Source organism: Lytechinus variegatus, chromosome 4 (genome assembly GCF_018143015.1).
Source record: "Lytechinus variegatus isolate NC3 chromosome 4, Lvar_3.0, whole genome shotgun sequence".
Classification (NCBI taxonomy): domain Eukaryota; kingdom Metazoa; phylum Echinodermata; class Echinoidea; order Temnopleuroida; family Toxopneustidae; genus Lytechinus; species Lytechinus variegatus.
In genome coordinates, this window is record NC_054743.1 from 57267727 (window position 1) to 57291545 (window position 23819).

The 23819-nt window shown below is 34.6% G+C and overlaps 1 protein-coding gene across 1 annotated transcript; it reads left to right on the forward strand.

Annotated features, from left to right (window-relative positions):
• Positions 1–18557: 18557 nt before the first annotated feature.
• Positions 18558–22368, forward strand: LOC121413099. Its single transcript, XM_041605864.1, has 2 exons — positions 18558–18905; positions 22263–22368. Exons 1-2 carry the CDS (start codon positions 18616–18618, stop codon positions 22366–22368), a joined length of 396 nt encoding a protein of 131 aa, XP_041461798.1. The 5' UTR covers positions 18558–18615.
• Positions 22369–23819: the final 1451 nt, after the last annotated feature.

Below are 23819 nucleotides of genomic sequence, written 5' to 3' on the forward strand. Positions count from 1 at the left end.
TTGCTAGCTGCTGTTAGAAAATTTTCTTCTTTTGGTGTTGGGCGTGGGGTCTTGAACTTCCTAATATTAGAGAACGACTGTGTGGGGATCTGATTATGTGTGGGTGTTGGTATTTGTGGTAGCTTAAGGTGATTGGGTTCAACGGGATCGGGATTCCTGTGTATTTGTGCCTGGACAGTAATTGGTTTGTTATTGTTTACTTTGATTTTATTGAATTGCACCGAAGTCGGTATTGTTGGGATCTGAGCCTCCGTTTGTTGAATTTCTGAGAAAGCTTTGGTTGCCTGTGCATAGGACATTTTGTTCACAACCTTTATTTTCTGGATTTCATTCGCTATTTTTGCTTTTGCGCAACCTTTATACGCCGCCGAATGTTGACCACCGCAATTGATACAATTGTTTAGTTCTTTTTTTGTACAGTCATCAAAATTATGTGCTTCCCCACATCTTACACATCTTTGTTTCTCACGGCATGTATTTGCCGTATGTCCAAATTTTTGGCAGTTGAAGCATCTACTGACAGGGGGGATAAACATCCTCACCTCCATTCTTTGAAAACACATTGTTATTTCTTTTGGGAGAGACTGTGTGTCAAAGAATAAAATAACACTACGTGTCGGGGAAGTAGTAGGTCCACCTTGTGTTTCCATATCAACCTCTTGCTTTCTGGGATTTTTTCTCAATATTCTTTTGGCGTTTACAACTCTTTGACTTTTTAATTCTGCTATTATTTCCTGGTCTGTCATTTCGGTTGGTACTCCTGAAATTACTCCCTTTTGCAGGTTTGGACGATTATTTATTTTTACTGGGATATTTCCAATAGATTGAATTTCCTGGATTCGTCTGTACTGTTTGATATTTTGGCATTTCACGAAAATTCCATTTCTAGTAGACTTTATGTATTCGGGAGAAAGGCTTGAGCAATTTTCGATAGCTCTAATGACAACTGATAGGCTAACATTTTTTAATGATTTATCACGATCTATTGGTACAATGAAAACTTTCAGGTTTTGGTTTCTTGTTTCTGCAGATGGGGTGCGGAATTGGAACTCATTGTCAGATTCACCCGACGAGCCACTCCTTATAGATACGTTTTCTACACTAACACTTCCTTCTCTAGTTTTACGTTTTTTCTTTCGTCTAGACGTTTCTACTGTTTGAAATTCCCCTTCAGGATCTGTGTAGGGGGTACCCGATTCAGATTCTCCCCGAATTAGAGGATGTGGATACTTTGCCGCCATTATTGGCATGTGCCAATTTGGCGGGAAATTTGAAAATCAAACAAGTGCTGTATTAGTCGTGTGTAAAAGAAAGCCCAAAATGTTTGCTTACAAGTTTCGTGTCCGAGGTATAGCAAATATAGCTAGAATGGTCCCTATTCCAGATAATATAAATCCATTATAGGCAAAAATCCAAAGATAGACAAATTCCAAAGATAAAGTAAAATATCGAGCGAGCGAGAAACTCGCAACACGTCCGGACGCAACCACGGAGGATCGAATGAGAATCGAGCCTAGTCTTCTCTCCAGAACCAGTTAATTAAAACTGGTGGAATCAAAGTCTTTGTTGTTGTTTTAAATTATACTGAACGTATTGTGAATATACGCGCTATGAGTAAATTGAGAATCAAGCATAGTCTTTTCTCCAGACCCGGTTATTTAAAACTAAAAACTAAAACCCTATAGTAATGCCTTCATATAGCACAAAAGTCCAAAGTCTTTTTCCAGACGCAGTAGTTTCAAAAATTATATTGTAAGTCCAAAGTCTTTTTTCCAGTTATTTCAAAAATTATAATATAAGTCCAAACTAAGATACCATAATGATATTCCAGTGGAAAAAAGAAAATCGAGCTTAGCCTTTTCTCCAAACCATGTTATTCAAAAATTGTAAATAACAATACAACAACAACAAAAACCGTATAAAGACCCCATAATCTTATTAATGCTGGATAACATGGACATATAGCGTAGTCTTTCAGCCAGACCCAGTCATTTGTTTTTCAAAATAAGGCTAAGAGTAAAAATATAAATAACTCCAAATCTAATACCAAGCAATCCTTGAACCTAAGAACATGTTTTTAAAAAGAGGTTTAGAATGTTGTATTTATTCCAGACCTAATTATTACAAAAATTACGAAAAAAATCTGACATAAGACACTATCATATTCTCTTGGAATAACATGAGTTGTAAAAACGTACTCTTTCCTCCAGACCAGGTTATCTAAGAAATGAATTAAAAAAGAAAATCAAATCTAAAACCAGTTTTCAAAAGTTACACCCAGTAAAAAATATGTCTGTACCCCACACTCAGATTCTTTTGTATAATAATACTAAGACCCCTACAAAACATTGTAATTATGCATTTGCAAAGAAAACGTCCATTTTCCAGACTTGGTTGTTGTCTAAAACAAATACCCAATAATCTAACTACTGTGGAATAACATGGAGATCGATTGTAGACTTTTCTCCAGACACAATTATTTCAAGAATAAAAAAAACAAAAAACACATCCCCCAACAACGAATCTAAGAACCAACAATCCTCCAAATTAAGACCAAGTACAAAAGCACATGTTTAGAGCGTTGTCTCTATTCCAGACCCAGTCATTTAGAAATTAATTCAAACAATCTTAAAAACAGAAGACTTTCATATTCTTATTCCTGTTGAATAACATTATTATTATGCTTAGACCTTCGTCTAGACCCAGCTATTTATAAGATAAATAAATATTGGAAAAAAAGCAAAGCTAAGACCAATCTTTAAAATTAAACCCAGTTAAATGCTTGGGTTTAGAGAGTTGTCTTTACCCCACATCCAGTTCTCTTAAAATACAAATTAAGCAAAAGATTAACCTAAAAACTTAGACACCAGCATCTCCCAAACTATAAAACACTGTGATAAGGCATACCGTAAGTTGGTATACAACTTGTTTTTGTTTGATGGAAGTGAAATAAATAAAATTGAATTGAATTGAATACCACAAAAACGTCAAATTAATAAAAGGCGTAAATTTTCAGATCTGAATGGTACGCGCCTTAAAGACCCAAAATAACAACAACAACTACGTTATTCTATATCAATGATATTGTGGCGTCTTGGTTAATATTGTTTGTCTGTTTTTATCGTTTCTAATAATTTCCTATTTTGAAATAACTGCATGGGTCTAGAGCAAAGACTACACCATATTTAAAGACTGGGCGTTGTGGCGTGCGCCTGTAATCCAAGCTGTGGGGAAGTTACAAATTGATGCAGAGGGTCGAGGTTCGAGCCCTGGTCACGTCTTTCGGATGGTGACGTCCAAGGTCGGTCCTAGACGTAAATAATCATATCTGATTTAGACACGTCTGACAAAACTCAAACACACACACACACGTTTGCCCCCTGGAAAGATTAAACCTCAAGATGTTGATGGACCTGAATCCACCGACGGGACAGCCTAGCTCCGTAACTCTGGTACGGGTGTGGGAGGGGGCCCTTCTTTCTTTGCCTGTCTCTCTTTCAGTCATTTCAAATCATTTTTTTTTCCTATCTTATCACTTCTTGATCACATAAATCCTCTCTCTCTCTCTTTACTTACTTAACGGGTCGATATAACCCCAGAAAATATATCTTAGGCCACTGAGATTATTGGAATTGTAACTAATAAAAAGAAATGCTGAATATATTACAAATAGTGCTTGGTACTCTGAAAATTTAAAATACCGAAGAAATTGTTAAAACTTTATCCCCTCTTGCTAGAATGATTTTCTTTTATATAATATCTCATAGATCGTCGATCAACAACCTTATCGTTTACGGGAAGTAATCCCCATATTGCGTGCTAATATCTTATTCCTCAGTTTTTTGTTTTATGTATTTAAAGGTTTTGTGTTTTTTCATAAAAAAGGAATGAATATACAAAAAATAATAATAATAAACAAGTGTAATGCCTCTGGCCGTTGCGACTTGCATCATGCGATTCAAAATAGCAGCAGTGCTGACTTTGAAAACTACTATAACTCGCACAAGATGTTAAGTGATACTTGGTTACTCTTATTTCCACGTTTTATGAACTAGACCAATACACTTACAGAAATAGGATGGTAATTCAACAAATACCCCCAATGTGGCCAAAATTCATTGACCTCACATGACCTTTGACCTTGATCATGTGACCTGAAACTTGCACAGGATATTCAGTGATACTTTATTACTCTTATGTCCAAGTTTCAAAAGTCAGATCAATAAACTTGCAAAGTTATGATAGTAATTCAACAGATACCCCCATTATGGCCAAAGTTCATTGACCTTTGACCTTTGTCATGTGACCTAAAATGCACACAGGATGTTCAGTGATACTTGATTACTCTTATGTCCAAGTTTTATGAACTAGACCAACATAATTTCAAAGTTATGATGGTAATTCACCAAAAAAAAAACCCGATTCGGCCAAAGTTCATTGACCCTAAATGACCTTTGACCTTGACCATGTGACCTGAAACTTGCCCAGGATATTCGATGATACTTGATTACTATTATGTCCAAGTTTCATGAATCAGATCCAAAATCTTTTTAAGTTTTGATTGTAATTCATCAGATACCCCCAAATCGGCCAAAGTTCATTGACCCTAAATGACCTTTGACCTTGGTCATGTGACGTAAAACTCATGCAGGATGTTTGGTGATACTTGATTAATATTATGTCCAAGTTTAATGAACTAGGTCTATATATTTTCTAAGTTATGATGATATTTCAAAATCTTAACCTCAGGTTAAGATTTTGATTCCCCCAACATGGTCTAAGTTCATTAACCCTAAATGACCTTTGACTTTGGTCATGTGACATGAAACTCTGATAGGATTTTAAGTAATACTTGATTAACCTTATGGCCAAGTTTCATGAACTAGGTCTATATACTTTCTAAGTTATGATGTCATTTCAAAAACTTAACCTTAGGTTAAGATTTGATGTTGACGCCGCCGCCGCCGTCGCCGTCGGAAAAGCAGCGCCTATAGTCTCACTCTGCTATGCAGGTGAGACAAAAAGAAGTAATAAAATAATACTAAATAAAAATGTTACTCTACTTCTCATACAGTGGGTGGCATAAATAGTCGATCATGACTTATTGCCAAATAAAAACATGGAATGGAATGGTTATCCCCTCTTGTTAGAATGTTTTTCTTTTATATAATATATCATAGATCGTCAATCAACAACTTTATCGTTTTCGGGAAGTAATACCCCTATTGCTTACTGTTATCTTATTTCTCATTTTTTTTTCATATGTATTTTAATGTTTTGTTATTTAGGTTCTTTCATAGATAATAAGGAAGGAATATACAAGAAATTATTTTTTTAAAGGACAAGTCCACCCCAACAAAAACTTTATTTGAATAAAAAGAGAAAAATTCAACAAGCATAACACTGAAAATTTCATTAAAATCGGATGTAAAATAAGAAAGTTATGGCATTTTAATGTTTCGCTTCATTTCACAAAACAGTTATATGCACATCTCGGTCGGTATGCAAATGAGGAACTGATGACATCACTCACTCACTATTTCTTTTGTATTTTCTTAAATGAAATATGAAATATTTTTATTTTCTCGTCATTGTCATGTGAAATGAGGTTTTATTCCTCCCTGCAACAAGTGGAAATTTATTATTTTAACATTTTGTGCTTTAGGCAAGGAGGTCCTAATCGTCAAATTCGTAAAAATGGAAATAATGTATAACTAAAACAATGAAAACCAAAAGAAATAGTGAGTCAGTGACATCATCGACTCTCTCATTTGGATGTAGCTGGCTCGTTCATATAACTATTTTGCTAAAAATAAACAAAACTTTGAAATGTCATAACTTTCTTATTTTACATCCGATTTTGATGAAATCTTCAGCATTGTGCTTGTCTGATGTTTCTCTATTGATTCAAATCAACATTTTTCTGAAGAGGACTTGACCTTTAATGGTTGCAGGGTCTTTGTTTTGTTGTTGTTGTTGTGTTTTGATGACTTTTATAACTTGGTCTGACAGAAAGGCTACTCTACATTTCCATGTTATTCAACATAAATAGGATCGTGGGTCTTTGTTTTTTTTATAATTTTTATAATTTTTGAAATAAATGGGTCTGGAAAAAAGACTTTGGACTTATATTATAATTTTTTAATTAACCGGGTCTGGAAAAAAGATTTTGCATTTTTGTGCTATATAAACACATTACTATAAAGTTTCAGCTTTTAGTTTTCTGGAGCAAAGACTATGCATGATTTTCAATTTACCATTAGCATCTGGAGAAAAGACTAAGCTCGATTCTCATTTTTATTCCACTGGAATATCATTAATGTATCTCATTTGGGACTAAAATTATTTTTTAAACACCCGGGTCTGGAAAAAAGATTTTGGATTCATATCATGATTTTTGAAACAACAGGGTCTGGAAAAAGACTTAGGACTTGCACTATTATTTTTTAAACAACCGGGTCTGGAATAAAGACTTTGGACTAATATTATCATTTTTGAAACAATCGGGTCTGGAATAAAGACTTTTGGCTCATACGATTATTTTTTTAAACAACCGGGTCTGGAATAAAGACTTTGGACTTATATTATTATTTTTTTAACAACCGGGTCTGGAATGAAGACTTTTGATTTATATTATAATTTTTGAAACAACAGGGTCTGGAAAAAGACTTTGGATTTATATCATAATTTTTGAAACAACCGGGTCTGGAGAAAAGACTTTGGACTAATATTATTATTTTTGAAACAATCGGGTCTGGAATAAGGACTTTTGGCTCATATGATCATTTTTTAAACAACCGGGTCTGGAATAAAGACTTTGGACTTATATTATTATTTTTTAACAACCGGGTCTGGAATGAAGACTTGATTTATATTATAATTTTTGAAACAACAGGGTCTGGAAAAAGACTTTGGATTTATATTATAATTTTTGAAACAACCGGGTCTGGAGAAAAGACTTTGGACTTATATTATCATTTTTGAAACAATCGGGTCTGGAATAAAGACTTTTGGATCATATGATTATTTTTTAAACAACCGGGTCTGGAATAAAGACTTTGGACTGATATTATTATTTTCTATACAACCGGGTCTGGAATAAAGACTTTTGATTTATATTATAATTTGTTAATTGACAGGGTCAGGAAAAGAGACTTTGCACTTTTGTGCTAAATGAACGCATTACTATACGATTTTAGTTCAGAACGGATTTGTCAAAAATCCCTTCAAATTTATTACATTTGTGGGTAAAGTCATTATTACATTTGTGGGCGATCAAAAATTATTACATTTGTGGGTAAAGTGCATTATTACATTTGTGGGTGAAATTATTACATTTGTGGGTAAAGTGTTATTACATTTGTGGGCGTTATTACATTTGTGGGTAAAGTGTTATTACATTTGTGGGCGTTATTACATTTGTGGGCGATTATTACATTTGTGGGTGTAACAGTCCCCCCCCCTACTCTTTTGGGTAGGGGGACGCGTCCCCCTTGGGACTTCGGCCCTTGTCAAAATTTCGTTTGGCTTGCCAGTATCGGAACTCCTCTGCCTCATTGGGAGGGTACACTTGCACTCGGTGCAGCCTTCCCCCCCGCCTACGCCCTTGCTTTGAAACGGAGAGCCCCCGATTCGGACACGCATGGAGCGAAAACGTAAAACAGAGATCCTCGGACATGAATGAATAAAGTGAAAACTGCATGAAAAGGGCTCAAAATCAGAGTCTTGAACATGAATTTATAAAGTGGAAACGGTATGAAAAGGGCTGTAAAACAAAGAATCTCGGAAATTAATAGTCCAGATTGGACCTTGGTATTTGGAAGTTCCCTTTCCCAAAGCTAACATAGATTCCCTTGCGTAATAGGCCTAATTTTCTTGTTCCAACAATGTACGATAATCGATTGTTCTCGAATCCGACCCGACAATAAGAAGGTGTGAAAGTATGAAACATTTTGAAATAACAGGTTGTATATAATTCTAAATAGTTGTGAGGCGAAAAGAATCTAATTACCTTTCGTAATAATATACATCTTCCGACATTGTACGATAATCGCATGTTTTTTCTGCTCCGACACAAAAAGTATGAAATATTGAGATAAAAACCTCTTAATAGTTTTTAAAAATACTTCTTGTACGTTTCAAGATGGAAATTGATGTAATTAATATTGCATAATAATTATCCATTTCTTCCAACAATGTACGATAATCGCTTGTTCTCGAAACCGACCCGACATGAATGTCAATGTAGAATCAACAATAGTTATAAAAAGCTTAAGTTATCCCACAAAATGAACGTTGTTATTTATAGGCCAATTAAAGTGTTGCACAATAACCCCCCCCCCCCGGGGGGGGGGGGTTATAATTGGAGGGCGGCACTCAGTATATAATGCGTGTTGGGTATGTGCCGCGGAGGGGACCCCATTTTTACACTCAAATTTCCGTTCAAAGGCATAGCATTTTTATCTTATCGAGAAAAAGAACAGAGAAAGCCGCTCCAAAGCATAGCATTTTCTTCTTATCGAGAAAAAAAGAAAGAAATCCGCTCCAAAGCTTTGCATATTTTTATTTACGCCGTTCTAACCTATTGATCAGCTACAATGACATAGGCCGATCCAGGGGGGGGGGCGAGGGGCCCGGGTCCCCCTATTGGCGGAGCAAAAAAAAAGAAAAATAGGGAAAAAAGGAGAAAATAGGGAAGAGAGAGAGGAGAGAGGAGAAAAAGAGGGGGAAACATAAAAGGAAGACAACAAGTGAATAAAATAAGATGAGGGGAAGGCTTGAAAAATGATTAAGAAAATATTTCATGTCACTATATAAGATTTTCAAAGTATCCCTTTTCCGGTCTGATTGTCAAAACTTATCAGCGAGCACTGCACGCTCGCATTTTGATTGGCGAGTTATGTATGTCTCTATATTGATTATACAACAAACTGCTTAAAATCCCCTTTTCATGACAGTTCATCAAAACTTTTGGCTCGCGATTTGCGCTCGCATTAATGGTTACAATATATTAACTTGATGCATCCTATTTATAATTACAAAAGTGCTTGAAATGTCCAGTTTTCATGGTTTTCAGGCCATAATATCATCAGATTTTGCACCCTTAGGCATTATTGAATAAGAGATTGATTTAATGATTAAACTGTCATTTTTGTTTCGTCTCGCACTAAGCAAGAGGAATGGGAAGACAGTCATCATTTTCATATCCATGTCCTCAGGATGTCCCGGTCCTATGTTAAAACTCAAAGTAATGATAATTAAAGATATCAGCTTTTTATTAAATTCGATCCATATCCAAAGTGCTTGAAATATAGAGCTGAATTTTCCGCTCACGCTTTATGGTAGCATTATTTATGTAGATAGACCCCCTATGCATTCTTTCATGATTTACAAAACATGAATAGTGTGTCCCGTTTTTAGGTCTAAATCTCGATTTTTTTCCGCTCGTGCTTTGCGCTCGCATCAATATATACCTATCATGTTGACAATAAGAAATATTGATTAAAAATTTTACATTCTTTATATAGAAAAGTCTTTTTCAGCTCGCGCTCGCATTATTTGATTGTTGAAAACGCAACGTCTTCATGGCTTAGTGCAAAAAGTCCTTAACAAGTACATTTTCGGCGGTTCAAAACGTATATAAAGATTTTCTGCTCGCGCTCTGCGTTCGCATTATTAATGAAAGGAAGATCCACACTTACTCATCCTTTTCGTTATTTACAAAACCTGAATAGAGTGTCTCGTTCAGAAGGTTTAAATCTCATTTTTTTTCCGCTCGCTCTTCGCGCTAGTATCATTATTGTTTGATATATATCTATTATGTTTAAGTCACAAAACTGCCTAGAATTTCCATTTCTTATGTAAGATTGTCAAAAAATTTCGGCTTGCGCTTCGCGCTCGCATTATTTGATTTGTAAAACATGTAGCGTCTTCATGGCTAACTGCAATCAGTCTTTAACAGTACCTTTTCCATCAGTTCGTTTCTGCTCGCGCTTCACGTTCATGTTGCATACACATCTTTTTTCAGGATAACAAACATTGCCAAGAATGCTGAAGATTTAAGAAACAAAAATATTTCAAAAATAAAATTAGCTCGCGCTTCGCGCTCGCATTATATAAATAAGGATTATGGTATTATATATTTATGTTTATTCATAAGAATAAAGCTAAGAAGCGACTATTAGGACTACCCCTTCAAAAACCAAAAATCATATATATTGTGATTTTGTGATATCACGAATTTGAATTACTGATATCACTAATTCGAATTAGTGATATCACTAATTCGATTTAGTGATATCACCAAATCGAATTAGTGATATCACTAATTCCCATATGTTTTTCACACAAATCCCTTTTTTTATATCAATAAATAGAATTCGTGATATCACTAAATCGAATTAGTGATATCACTCAATCGAATTAGTGATATCACAAATTCGAATTTGTGATATCACTAAATGAATTTGTGATATCAAAAATTCGAATTAGTGATATCAGGAATTGAATTTGTGATATCATGAATTCTATTTCGTGATATCAAAAAAGGGATTTGTGTAGTAAATGAATAGAAATTAGTGATATCACTAATTCCAATTTTTGATATCACAAATTCATTTAGTGATATCACTAATACGATTTTGTGATATCATTAATTCGACTTAGTGATATCACTAATTCGAATTAGTGATATCACAAAATCGAATTTGTGATATCACAAAATGTACAAACATTTAAACATTGATTTTATGCAGAATTTCACTTTTGTTTTCGAGCATTAGTATTGTGCTCAAATTCATTTTGTAATTGCGCCTTAATTTAGCGCTCGAATTCACCACGTGAATTCTAAAATACCACGTGAATTCTAGCACTAAAGTAAAGCTCAAAATACCACGTGAATTCTATCCCCTTCCTCGCGCTGGCAGATATCCAACAATTTGTTAACACATTCTTTGAGATAACCATGCATTTCGACAGCGAGACCAGCGGCTACTCTTTCGAGGTTTACTTTCACTGCGTCCAACTTTACCTTCGCCAATACACGTTCATCGTTCAAAATCAGTGTTTCCACTTCTCGCAGAGTTCTACTCATTCTTGAGAGTACGCTGTCTGGTACCAAATCATCATTGACATTAGCCGCCATATTACTCAAATTTGGAATTGTCCATAAAACATGAAGAGATAATTAATGATGGATTGGCACATGAAGATTGTGGCAACGTGAGTGTAGTTTAGCGAGAGAGTGTAGTAGACGATATGTCGAAAAAATAATAACATTTAAAAACAACAAATTGGCAACATATCACGAAATGAATTACTGATATGTTGCCAATTTTTGCACAATTAGCGTTCTTTTTTTTGTCTAATGTGCCACTCAAAACTAAATTTCAACCATAAAAATGCAAATAAAGTATAAGTTGTTCATTTTTTGTAATAAAAAAAAACACAAAATATCATACGTCAAAAGAGAATACTGAATGATTACATAGAAATTGGCAACATATCCTTAATTTCATTCTTGATATGTTGCCAATCGATTTAAACGAATAAAGTGCAAAAAAAATCAGAACTGAATTATTGCACTAATGTAAAGGTTTAGATCACAGGTTATTTTTTGCATCAATGTAATAAATACCAAGTGAATTAAAACGCTAAACTAGCGATAGAAACAGAGCTGAATTTGAGCACTAAAGTAAAGCTCAAAATACCACGTGAATTCTAGCACTAAAGTAAAGCTCAAAATACCACGTGAATTCTAGCACTAAAGTAAAGCTCAAAATACCACGTGAATTCTAGCACTAAAGTAAAGCTCAAAATACCACGTGAATTCTAGCACTAAAGTAAAGCTCAATATACCACGTGAATTCTAGCACTAAAGTAAAGCTCAAAATACCACGTGAATTCTAGCACTAAAGTAAAGCTCAAAATACCACGTGAATTCTAGCACTAAAGTAAAGCTCAAAATACCACGTGAATTCTAGCACTGAGGTAAAGCTCGAAATCAAAGCGATATCTTTCACAACATGAGTGCTAAATATCTTTTGTCATTTTGTGATATCACAAATTCGAATTAGTGATATCACTAAATCAAATTAGTGATATCACAAATTCGAATTAGTGATATCACTAATTCGAATTTTTGATATCACAAATTCATTTAGTGATATCACAAATTCGAATTTGTGATATCACTAATTCGATTTAGTGATATCACTAATTCGATTTAGTGATATCACTAATTCGATTTAGTGATATCACAAATTCTATTTCTTGATATAAAAAAAGGGATTTGTGTGAAAAACATATGGGAATTAGTGATATCACTAATTCTATTTGGTGATATCACTAAATCGAATTAGTGATATCACTAAATCGAATTAGTGATATCAGTAATTCGAATTAGTGATATCAGTAATTCGAATTCGTGATATCACAAAATCACAATATATATCAATACGGTTTGCCATACGGCCGCATTATTTGATTTGTAAAACATGTAGCGTCTTCATGGCTAACTGCAAGCAGTCTTTAACAGTACCTTTTCTATCAGTTTGTTTCTGCTCGCGCTACACGTTCATGTTGCATACACATCTTTTTTCAGGATAACAAACATTGCCAAGAATGTTGAAGATTTTAGAAACCAAAATATTTCAAAAATAAAATTAGCTGGCGCTTTGCGCTCGCATTATATAAATAAGGATTATGGTATTATATATTTATGTTTATTCATAAGAATAAAGCTAAGAAGCGACTATTACATGTAGGACTACCCCTTTAAAAACCAAAAATCATCTTCGAGCGGCCGATCGGGGAAAATATTGCTGAAAAAAATCCGCCCCCCCCCCAAAATGGCGAAGGCTGGATCCGCCCCTGCAATAAGCTGCAATATTGGTGAAAAGCGGCCGCAGGGCGCTGTAAGTTCGACCATCGCCTCTGCATGAGCGCACCCGGCACCCGTGCCGCCGGGCTAGCTGCATGCACGTATGTCCGTTCCATATATAGGGATGCATAGTCGCACTCACACGCAGACGACCCGTTCCCAGAACCCCTGTTTTCACAAACAATTTTAGTTCCGAAGCCCGTTCCGAGGGCCCTCCTTTTTACAATAAGCCCGCTCCAGAGTCCCCGTTTTTTTTTTTGTCTCTCCCGCGGCTCATACCTACGAATTTTATGGTCGAGAACCCCCCCCCCCCCCCGGGGACAATAACCATTTAATATAAACGTGTTTCACACAATGAATAGGCCTGTATATTTTAACCCAAGTTGATATCAATAGTAACTTTCGTGTAAAAAAATGCATTTAAACCTTGTGATTCTGGGTGAAATCAATATAACAGATGTTAAAAGATATTGCTCTATCATTTTTTTAGCAGGATTATAGTTTCCTTAACATGAAGCGTGATATTTTCGGGAATATGCAAATGCAATGTTGAACATATACTATTTGTATTTTTGTCTCGTCTGCATAGCAGAGCGAGAATATAGACACCGCTTTTCCGACGGCGACGGCGCTAAGTGGGCCGGGGCGAAAAAAAGTGCACCAAAAGTCATTTTGGGCAATTTCAGATTTTTTATTTTTGTCATGCCCAGCTGAAAGACAACACTTTGAAGAATACTTCAGCAAAATATTTCATTCGGGATTTTGCATTAAGGTTGCCTACCACAAATCGTAAAATGTGACATTTTGCGAAATGCCGCGTGTACCATGTGTACGACAACTTAGTTGAAAAACAAGCCATTTCACAGAAGGTTTTTCATGTAGGAATCAGAAATGGCTCCCATATAATCCTGATATATCCTTTTTTATGTCGAAGGATTCAAAGTAGATAAAAGACACAAGGAGGTTTATAGGATAATTATTCCTTGAAATAGGCTAATAATCCATGTTTTTGCATTTACATGGGAAATGTTTTGATTTCCGTGGATTTCCGTTTAAATGCTATCATGATCATTTCGACCGGTGTCTAAGCTTTAGATCGATACCAAATTTAACTGCCCGATTTTGCCTGTTTTTATGTTAGAGCAGATTTTACTTGAGACATCACCCCCAAAACCTGTTCAAAAACGCTCATTTTTATACCGCGGAGTCATCGCAGCACACCGTGTGGGGTGTACATTGCCGTTCATTTTTGCAATTTTGCACGGCGGGAAATTCCAGGCATGAGGGTTGATACGCATATAAGGGCTCCCAAGCCCTCTTCGAGAGATAAAAGTTACTTGTAGAATAATTTCAGCCAGAAACCCTCCTAATAGCAAAACATTCGTGGTGTTATATATACTCTGCGTTTTACCCTAGTATACACAGCTTGATAAAGCACGGTTAATATTTTTCACATTTCAAATTTTTTGTTTAATCTAATTTATCATTTTGATGCCATAAAGTTATTTTCAGGATCTCATACACACCTTTTAGGCATGTGATAAGCATAAACCAAAATTCACTCTGGGCAATCTTAAGTATAACACATAACGCAAAGTTTATATACTGCACATTGTTTAGCGTAATTGTTCTTTTTACAGATAGGTTTCAAGTAGCCAATCAAAATTTGGTATCAAAGTAACGTCATTTGGGCTTTAAATTATGTTCAGTCGATTCTACGCCCAAATTTACCCGTAAACAACATGTTAAAGTAAAAATATAACACAGAAAATAATTTTTGGCGCACTTTTAACTAATTCTGGCCCACTGTGCGGCGGCGTCGTCAATATTGAAATCTTAACCAAGGTTAAGTTTTTGAAAAGTCATAACCTAGAAAGTATATATACCTAGTTCATGAAACTTGAACATAAGGGTAATCAAAAATTACTGAACATCCTACTTGAGATTCAGGTCACATGACTAAGGTCAAAGGTTATTTAGGGTCAATGAACTTAGACCATGTTAGGGGAATCAATATCAAATCTCAAATGAGGTTAAGTTTTTTAAATGTTGTCATAGCTTCAGAAGTATATGAACCTAGGTCACAAAACTTACACATAAGGGTAATAGTGTATCACTAAATATCCTGGCTGAGTTTCACGTTACATGATTAAGGTCAAAGGTCACATAGGGTTCATTCATTCATATGCATTTATTTCGTTCATATATCAAAAATAACATTTACAAACATATTGGAATATACAAGAAATAAAAATAATTCATCAAACTAGGAGACAGCTTAGAAGGCAGAGAAGCCTTACTGGTGCTGCCACCAATAGAACAAAATAAAATTTATACAAAAAAGCTATAATATACAAACCTAAAAAAACTTAAATACGTGACATAAATAAAGTAACGATTAAGCCTGTAATATAGAAAATGAACCAACTTTGGCCATGTTAGGGTTATTTGAGGAATTGTTATCATAACTTTAAAAGTTTATGGATCTAGTACATGAAACTTGGACATAAGAGCAACCATGTATCCCTAAATATCATGTGCGAGTTTCGGGTCACATGACCAAGGTCAGAGGTCACTTAGGGTCAATGAACTTTGGCCATATTTGGTGTATTTAAGGAATTGTCATCATAAATTTGACATTTTATGGATCTAGTTCATGAAACTTGGACATATGGGCAATCATTTATCCTTAAACATCCAGTGCGAATTTCGGGTCACATGACCAAGATCAAAGGTTATTAGGGTAAACAAACTTTGGTAATGTTTGGGGTATTTTTGAATTGTCATCATAACTTTAAAGTCTAGTATGGATTTAGTTAAGGGCAGCAGTGTATCCCTGAATACCCTGCGTGAGTTTCACGAACATGGCCAAGGTCAAAGGTCATTTAAAGGTCATTGAACTCTGACCGTGTTGGGAGTATGTGTTAAATTGGCATCAGAATTGTATGGTACATGCTCATGAAACATCGACATAAGGGTAATCAAGTATGAATGATAGTTTTGCACAATCCTTAGGTCACATGATCATGGTCAAAGGTCATTTTGGGTCAATGGACATAATATTTTATTATCTTTCAAATGTTTTCCTCTGTGAATGATTATTGATTAGCTGTTTTTTTTTTCAAAGTAAGCACTGCTGCTATATCGAATTGCGTAATGCAGGCGAGACTGCCAGAGGCGTTCCACTTGTTTATATCAAATAATTATTTTTTTACCATGATTACTATACACCATATCAAAACAGTATATTATTTTGTCGATAAAGCCAATCATATGCGATTTGAATATACATTGTTGTATAGATGTATGAAACGTCAGGTAAATTTGGTTTCATCTTCAAGATATCTTGGGTCAATTCATGTATCAATTAAATAATATGCTACCATCAATCATTGATTCGTCATTTAACAAAAACAAAGCTATCCATAAACACCCTATACGTCAATCCGATGAATTTCATTTACCTCTACCCCGGACAATTCTTGCCAAATCAAAATTTACTTTCGAAGGCTCTCGACTTTGGAGCACTCTTAATAATACTATCAAAGATTCCCCAAGCCTAAATTCTTTTAAATTTAAGTTGAACAAGTTTTTTCCGAGATATATGAAAGTTTATTTAACTCTTCATCATTCAAACATATTTTTTTATTTGTTTTACTAAGCATTGCGAATCATGACTCATGAATTCTTTCGTTTTCCTGTTAATCCGTAATATTTGCTATGAGTGCCGGGGCAAGAATCTGGACACTACTGATCTCGGTTTTTTTTTTATTTTTAAAAACTATACATTTAACTGGATCAATGTTCGAATTTCTACCAAATTGTATTAGGAGGCTGCATTTTACAACCTTTGCATTTTAGCAGCTTCCTCCGTTTCCGACCTGATACATGGTTATCTTGATTATTATATATATCAAGGTTCCATGTTTTATTGGTTTTATATATCAAGATGTATGTAACAAAACTTAGTGTAAATGATTGTTGGAAATGGAAAATCAATGAACTGAAATGAAACGTTATTATTTTATCAGATTGAGACTTTTTGTCACTATGATGATCTCAGTGAACGTCCGTCTGCATCACGTGATTTCGCTCAATTCATCTGTAAGATGAATCATCTTAAGAACCTGACACTAGACGGTCATTATCATAATGACTTCTACTCAACATCCTCATCGATGGCATCAACTGTAAAGGTAAATATATAGTAAGAGGTTACATGTAAATGAAATAGATCAAATCATACGTTATTGGTTTCATTAAACATTATGATAAGGTGATGACGACACTGTTTATTAATCAAATTTTCATTTCTATACCTATTTATACGGATCCGTCAATTTTATTTGTTGAAATTCTTGTTTAATTTTGAGTATGTTCTAGGTCGTTTACGAATATCATGTTTTCAGCTTTATAATTAAACTACAATTTATATACAGAGTAATTAAACGCTCTGCGGGAATATATGTAAAATTTATCTCTGTAGTAGAAAATGAACATCAAAGTACAACTGAAAATAATATAGCCTAATCTCATAATTACATTTTTTTAAATAATGCGAATATGTTCACTATCTTCACTCTCGCTGTTTATTGTTTTAAAATTTTACCTCTCTTTCCACGCTCGCTCCCTCAAAATATTCAGTTCATTCCGCTACTGAATTTGAGTGCACTGATTAATGTATTAGGGTGTGTAGTAGAATTGTGTTCTCTTCTGGCCCTACCTAGCCGTAGCGCATATCATTTTACTGCTGTTCGAAAGGGTACATTCAATAGAAGAAAATCAAAAGACCTTTCTGTTTTTTTATTCAAAACCGGGTTTCAAACTAGATTTTGCTCAAATTCATAAAAATAGTTATGTACACATCTTAATTGGCATGCAAATGAGGAAACTGACGAAGTCACCCACTTACAATTGTATTTTGATATATTTCACCTCATGTGAAACAAAGTTTGATTCATCTCGAAATCAAGTTAAATTGCCATTATGGTAACCTCATTGTGCTTTAATGAAGAGTCTCTGTACTGTTTAAATAAAGTATTGTTGAATTAAAAAGAGAAAATACAAAATGGATGGTAAGTTAGTAACAACCCATTTTTAATGCTCTCATTTTAAATGAAGTTTTGATGAATCACAGTGCTATGTTATTTCTTTCATTTTATTTTTCTATGCAATTATTAACTCTCCATTCGTATTCATAAAATGAAGTGTTTGCAAGAATATGTTGGTTTAAGTGAATTTAGCCTACAAATTCGAAAGCATAATATGGGGTGCAGGAAAAATTACTAAGAATCAATTTTAGCGTTTCTTGAAATGACAAAAAGACAATCGTAGTAAAGAAAACACTTCATTGATGATCTGTAATTTCTGCTAATATATGTTTTGGATGTTTTATTTCCTCTAGCGTGTTATATATTTTCTCTCTCTTCTTCCTCTCCTCCATTTTGTAGATAACATTGTTCATGTTACATCTTTATAAATTTATATAATCTGTTGTCCTTAATATGTATTTGTACGGCATACAAACAAGAAGAATTTCCATTTATGGACAAGAAATGAATACTTTTACTTTCTTTAAATTAATATCATGTTTCCACTAGTATGATGACTTGTCATCGATTATGTTCATTTCATTATCTGTTTATCTATTGTAGGATAACTGCAACTCGAGCTCAAATGTGACTGATCTGACCGTTACTGATTATACACTTAAGAAATGGCAGGATTGTGGTTCGATGTTTGACAATGTGAGGAGGATCACCATACAGGTACGGCGCACGACCAGATGTGACGTCATCCAGAGGATCCATCTACCAGCAGTGACAGAGCTCACCATTCAAACATATGCTTGGGAACCGGCTTCTCTCCACGGTGATCCAACTTTACTCCCCAGTGCTCTTCACAAGGTCTCACCTCAGCTTGTCAAGGTCACATTCACAAATCTCAACATCGGTAACAGTGAGATTAGAGACATCATTCAAGGTTTCAGATCATCGGAGGACCTCAAACATCTGAAGATCCTAAGGTATGATACATTTAGTATTTGTTAATACTCTGTTGGTTCATGGCGAGAGTACATCCTTTTCACTTTGTCAAGGTGTGTTTTTTATTGTGGAGAATAGGTATTTTGTTAGAATTACAATGTATAATATTAACCTCTTTTGGAGCTCCCTGGCCAATGCTATAAATAAAATTATAAAAAAAACAAATGACCATCATAGAGGGGAGGGGGGGGGTGATATTTACCCTCGTAAAAAGATAAAGGGAGAAATTATTATGTTTTATTGAATAGTGAAAATATAAGAATTGAAATAAAATGAAATTTATTTTTTTGTTTGTTTTTGCTTTAGGATACGCTTTATACACATACATGTATTATACATAAGTCATATTTATGAATTATGAATAAAAACGAAAAGGGAACGCTAACCCTTGATTTATTGTACGAAATGTAAAATATTTCAATTATTATGGATTGAATAAGGAAACACTTGATCTAATAATATGATAAGTATCATGTTGGGTCAAGCCGTGTTTAGATGCATGTAGACTATATGCACTGTAGGAAGAAATGTGTCATGTATTATCGTAATTGGGAAAAGGGAATACCCTAATTGGGTACCGCCATCTTTTCCCTCATTTCCATAATACATTTGATGTCTTCTTTTAAAGCAAGCGAAACATTGAGAGTTCATAACGTTTCTAATTTTGCTCCTTATTTCGATGATGGGATTTTTTTAATTTCTAATTTTGTTTTAGGTTCTTTACTTTTCGGGGTAAAATAATATAGGGTTTGAAAAAGAGTAAATACAGCATTCAATGTGAATTTGCTTAATTTTTTTTAGATTATAGTTTATAATTAATTTAATCCCCTTTGAAACGTCTGTCTACAATTTCCTACCTTATGTATTGGCATAATTATGTTATCTCAGGGGCGAATCCAGCCTTCGCGAATTGGGGGGGGGGGCAGAAATATTTTTTCAGCCATATTTTCCCCGATCGGCCGCTCGATGAGGATTTTTGGTTTCTTTGAAGGTGTAGTCCTAATAGTCACTTCTTAGCTTTATACTCATAAATCAACATAAATAAAAATATAATGCGAGAGCGAAGCGCGAGCTATATTTTTTTGGAAATCTTACGCATTTTTTCATAAAATTTGAACATTCTGGGCAATGTTTGTTATCCTGAAAAAGATGCGTATGCAACTAAATAATTACTACGAACGCGAAGCACGAGCACAGATGAACTGATGGAAAAGGTACCTGTTAAAGAATGCATGCAGTTAGCCATGAAGACGTTACATATTTCAAAAATCAAATAATGCGAGCGTGAAGCGCGAGCTGAAATTTTTGACATTTTTACCTAAGGAATGGAAATTCTAGGAACTTCTTGTAACAGAATTAGTAAGAGACTAAACAATTGATGCGAGCGGAAAATTTCGAGATTTACATGTAGACCTTCATGTTTTGTAAATCATTAAAAGGATGAGAAAATGGGAATCTTCCTTACATTAAAATGCGAGCGCAAACCGCGAGCAGAATTTTTTTATGTACGTTTAGAGCTGATCAAAAAGGTACCTATTAATGACTGCTTGCACTTAGCCATGAAGACGTTGCATATTTCAACAATCAAAATTAATAAAGCGAGCGTGAAGCGTGAGCTGAAAATTTTTGACATTTCTACGTAAAGAATGGATTTTTTTTGTAATAGTGAACAGGATAGCAATATAACTAAACGATTGATAATTTGATGCGAGCGGAGGAAAAAACGAGATTTAGACTAAAAACGGGACATTCTATTAACGTTTTGTAAATCATTAAAAGAATGAGTAGGGGATCTTCGTACATTAATAATGCGAGCAAGCTCGAGCAAGAATAAATCTAAATCTTTTATCATGAAATCAAAACGAGTGCGAAGCGCGAGCTTAAACTATTTTATATTCCGATCTGAAAAAAAAGAGTTTTGACATAGGACCGGACCGGGACATCCTTAGGACATGTCATTTTAAGCACGAGATGAAACAAAGGGACATCAATTATTGAATTATTATCTTATTCATTAATGCCTAATGAGGGCGCGAAATCTGATAATATTATGTCCTGAAACTGAACATTTCAAGCACTTTTGTAACTATAAATAGGATGTATCAGTTAATATATCTAAACCATTAAAGCGAGCCAAAAAAATTATACACTGGCTTGCAAAGGGGATTTTAAGTACTTTGTTGTATAATCAATAACGAGACATACATATCCCGCCAATCAAAATGCGAGCTTGCAGCGCTAGCTGATACGTTTTTACAATCAGACCTGAAAAGGGATATTTTGAAAAAAATTTTGGAATACACGAAAATAAAAGGTACCTGGAAAAATCAAAATTCGGCGAGCGCGCAGCGCGAGCAGAAAATTTTAATGTCCAGACTATAAACTGATATTTTTACAATGCACTTTTTAAAAATCAATTTGCAAATCACACAAAATAATGAAAGTTCGATTTCCGAGATGAAATATGTTTTGTACATGTATATCGACTTCCAAACTTGATATATAAACTCTATATTGAACAAGATATGAAAATCACCTAACAGGCAATGCGAAAATTTTAAATAGAGACATGAAAGATTCTTTTTATTTTCAAAAAATTCCCCTCATTTTATTCACTCGTCTTATTCCTCTTTTTTTCTCCTCTATTTTCCTTCCTTTTTCCTTTGTTTTTTCTTTTCTTTTTTGTCTTCTTTAGTTTTTGCTCCGCCAATAGGGGGGGGGGCGAACCCCTCGGGCCCCTACCTGGATCCTCCTGTGGATAATTTAATATCGTGTAGCCCTTACCAATCATGTTCAAACATGAATTAGCGGAATATTGTCTTGCATTTCCCCTGGGGTCACTCTTTTCCGATGGTCCATGGGTTGGGCAATGCTCTTCTAAACTTTACAATTTAACCTCTTATAACGTGAACCTACAAGAAAGAGACATTCAAATGTTGTGGGTCTATCGTACATGCGTAAACTAAATTATTTTGTCTCCACCTTTACCGTTGTTTAACTTCGCTTTCCCTTGAGCCCATCCAACAAATATCACCCTTCCCCATATCATGCAAAGCAGGTTTTTACACTGCAAAAAACTCCGATGTTGATTTAACACCAGCCCGGAATCTATATATGTCCACACCAGAGAAGTGTTAAACAACACCAGTTTCGTTTTGGTCTAACACCAGATAGGTGTTTATACAACACCAATTAGTATTAAAACAGCATCGGTTCGATTCCAAACTGGTGTTGTTCCAATACTTCCCTGGTGTGGACATATGTAAATTCCGGGCTGGTGTTAAATCAACACCGGAGTTTTTGCAGTGTACGACGAATGTGTGTTCTGTTCATATTAGATTCATAAGATGTAGGACCGATGAGAGCTTAGATTCTTCTTGTATTGACTCCAATGGTGAACATAAGATACAGGTGGAGATAGTACATGGCGAACCAGATTTGTAAGTAATTAGATGTCATTTATGAGAACATTCCTTTTTTTCCAATATATTCAAATTCCCTCCCCAGTCGGGCTTTACTGCGTATTTATTCATTTCAAAGGCTGTCATATCCTATTCTTATGTGCACAAGTTTAATAAAGTTCTTTATCATTTTCACAATTAGCAATGAAAGCACACATGGTATTCTACTGTATTCGATCTTAGATCATGTGATATTAATCCAATCCCTGTTTTGTGCTCGTCATTCTAATATCATAATCAACATTCAGTAGGGAAAAATATGTTCTAAAATAATTGATATAGAGAGCTATTGATTGTGAGTGTAGAGTAGCCTGGATGATACAGAAAATAGATTCAATTTTAAAACAGCTTAAAATTCAGGAACTCGCTCAAGATATCGTTTATATTATATCAATATAATGGGTTGCCACGCAGGGCTTTGGGGTTCCCACGTAGTCAAGATTAGAGTATAGTAGCAACCCCTATAACCTTCTAAAATCGATATGTATTAATAGAAAATACAATTTTTGTTTAATGTTTTGCTTGTCAGGTATACGTATAATATTATTGTATTTTCTTTAATAATGTGTTTAAAAAAAGTGTTGCAGAACCAATAAATGGAAATGGAAATATCAATAACATCGATGATTATTACAACAAATGGTTTAGAAAGAACCTCAATTAGAAAAAATTGCCTTATTAGATTACAAGACAAAGCCTGGAATCTATTTTTTATCAGTAGTTGTACCTGTACGTATATAATCTATACAACATTATTCATGTGAATTTTAATGCTAGAAGCTCTGTGAAACTTTGTTGAAATTGGATTTATGTACTAGATGAGTGCACTGTACTGTCCACGCAGATTCAAGTCTTGCTCAGTCGTCGATCCGTAATGTTTCCATTTCCTAGTCCCCACCCTTCCCTTCCACTTCCGTCTGTTTCTCTATCTTTCTTCAACGTTCCCTTGTCCACCTTTTCTTTAAATATATATAAATATATATAGTCGTGTAGATATTATAAACATTACTGCATGACCGTCAAGTTGGGTATGACTGGGATTCTTTTGCTGGAACTTGTAGTTTGGGTTGTCTACTTCAAGAATCCGACGAGTGCCGCCTGGGCACCCTTTGGCATTTGTTTTTTTGACGTCATAGACCACGCCCACTTTGGCACATGCTTCTTAAAAATGAATTTCATATTTTAAGGAATAAACATGTCATGTTTGGTATCAAATTAAAGCTTATGATAAATCAAATGTAAATTTATGGATCATTGGACAATTGAATCACGCATAGGTCATTCATGCATAGGTAATTTTAGGTCATAAAAAGTTCAAATTGCCCTGCAAATGTAAGAAATACATATAATGTGGAAGATATCACGTTTTAAATACAAACAAGTTGGATATTATGTGAATATGTTGGTTAAGGTTAAGTTGAGGGTGTATATCAA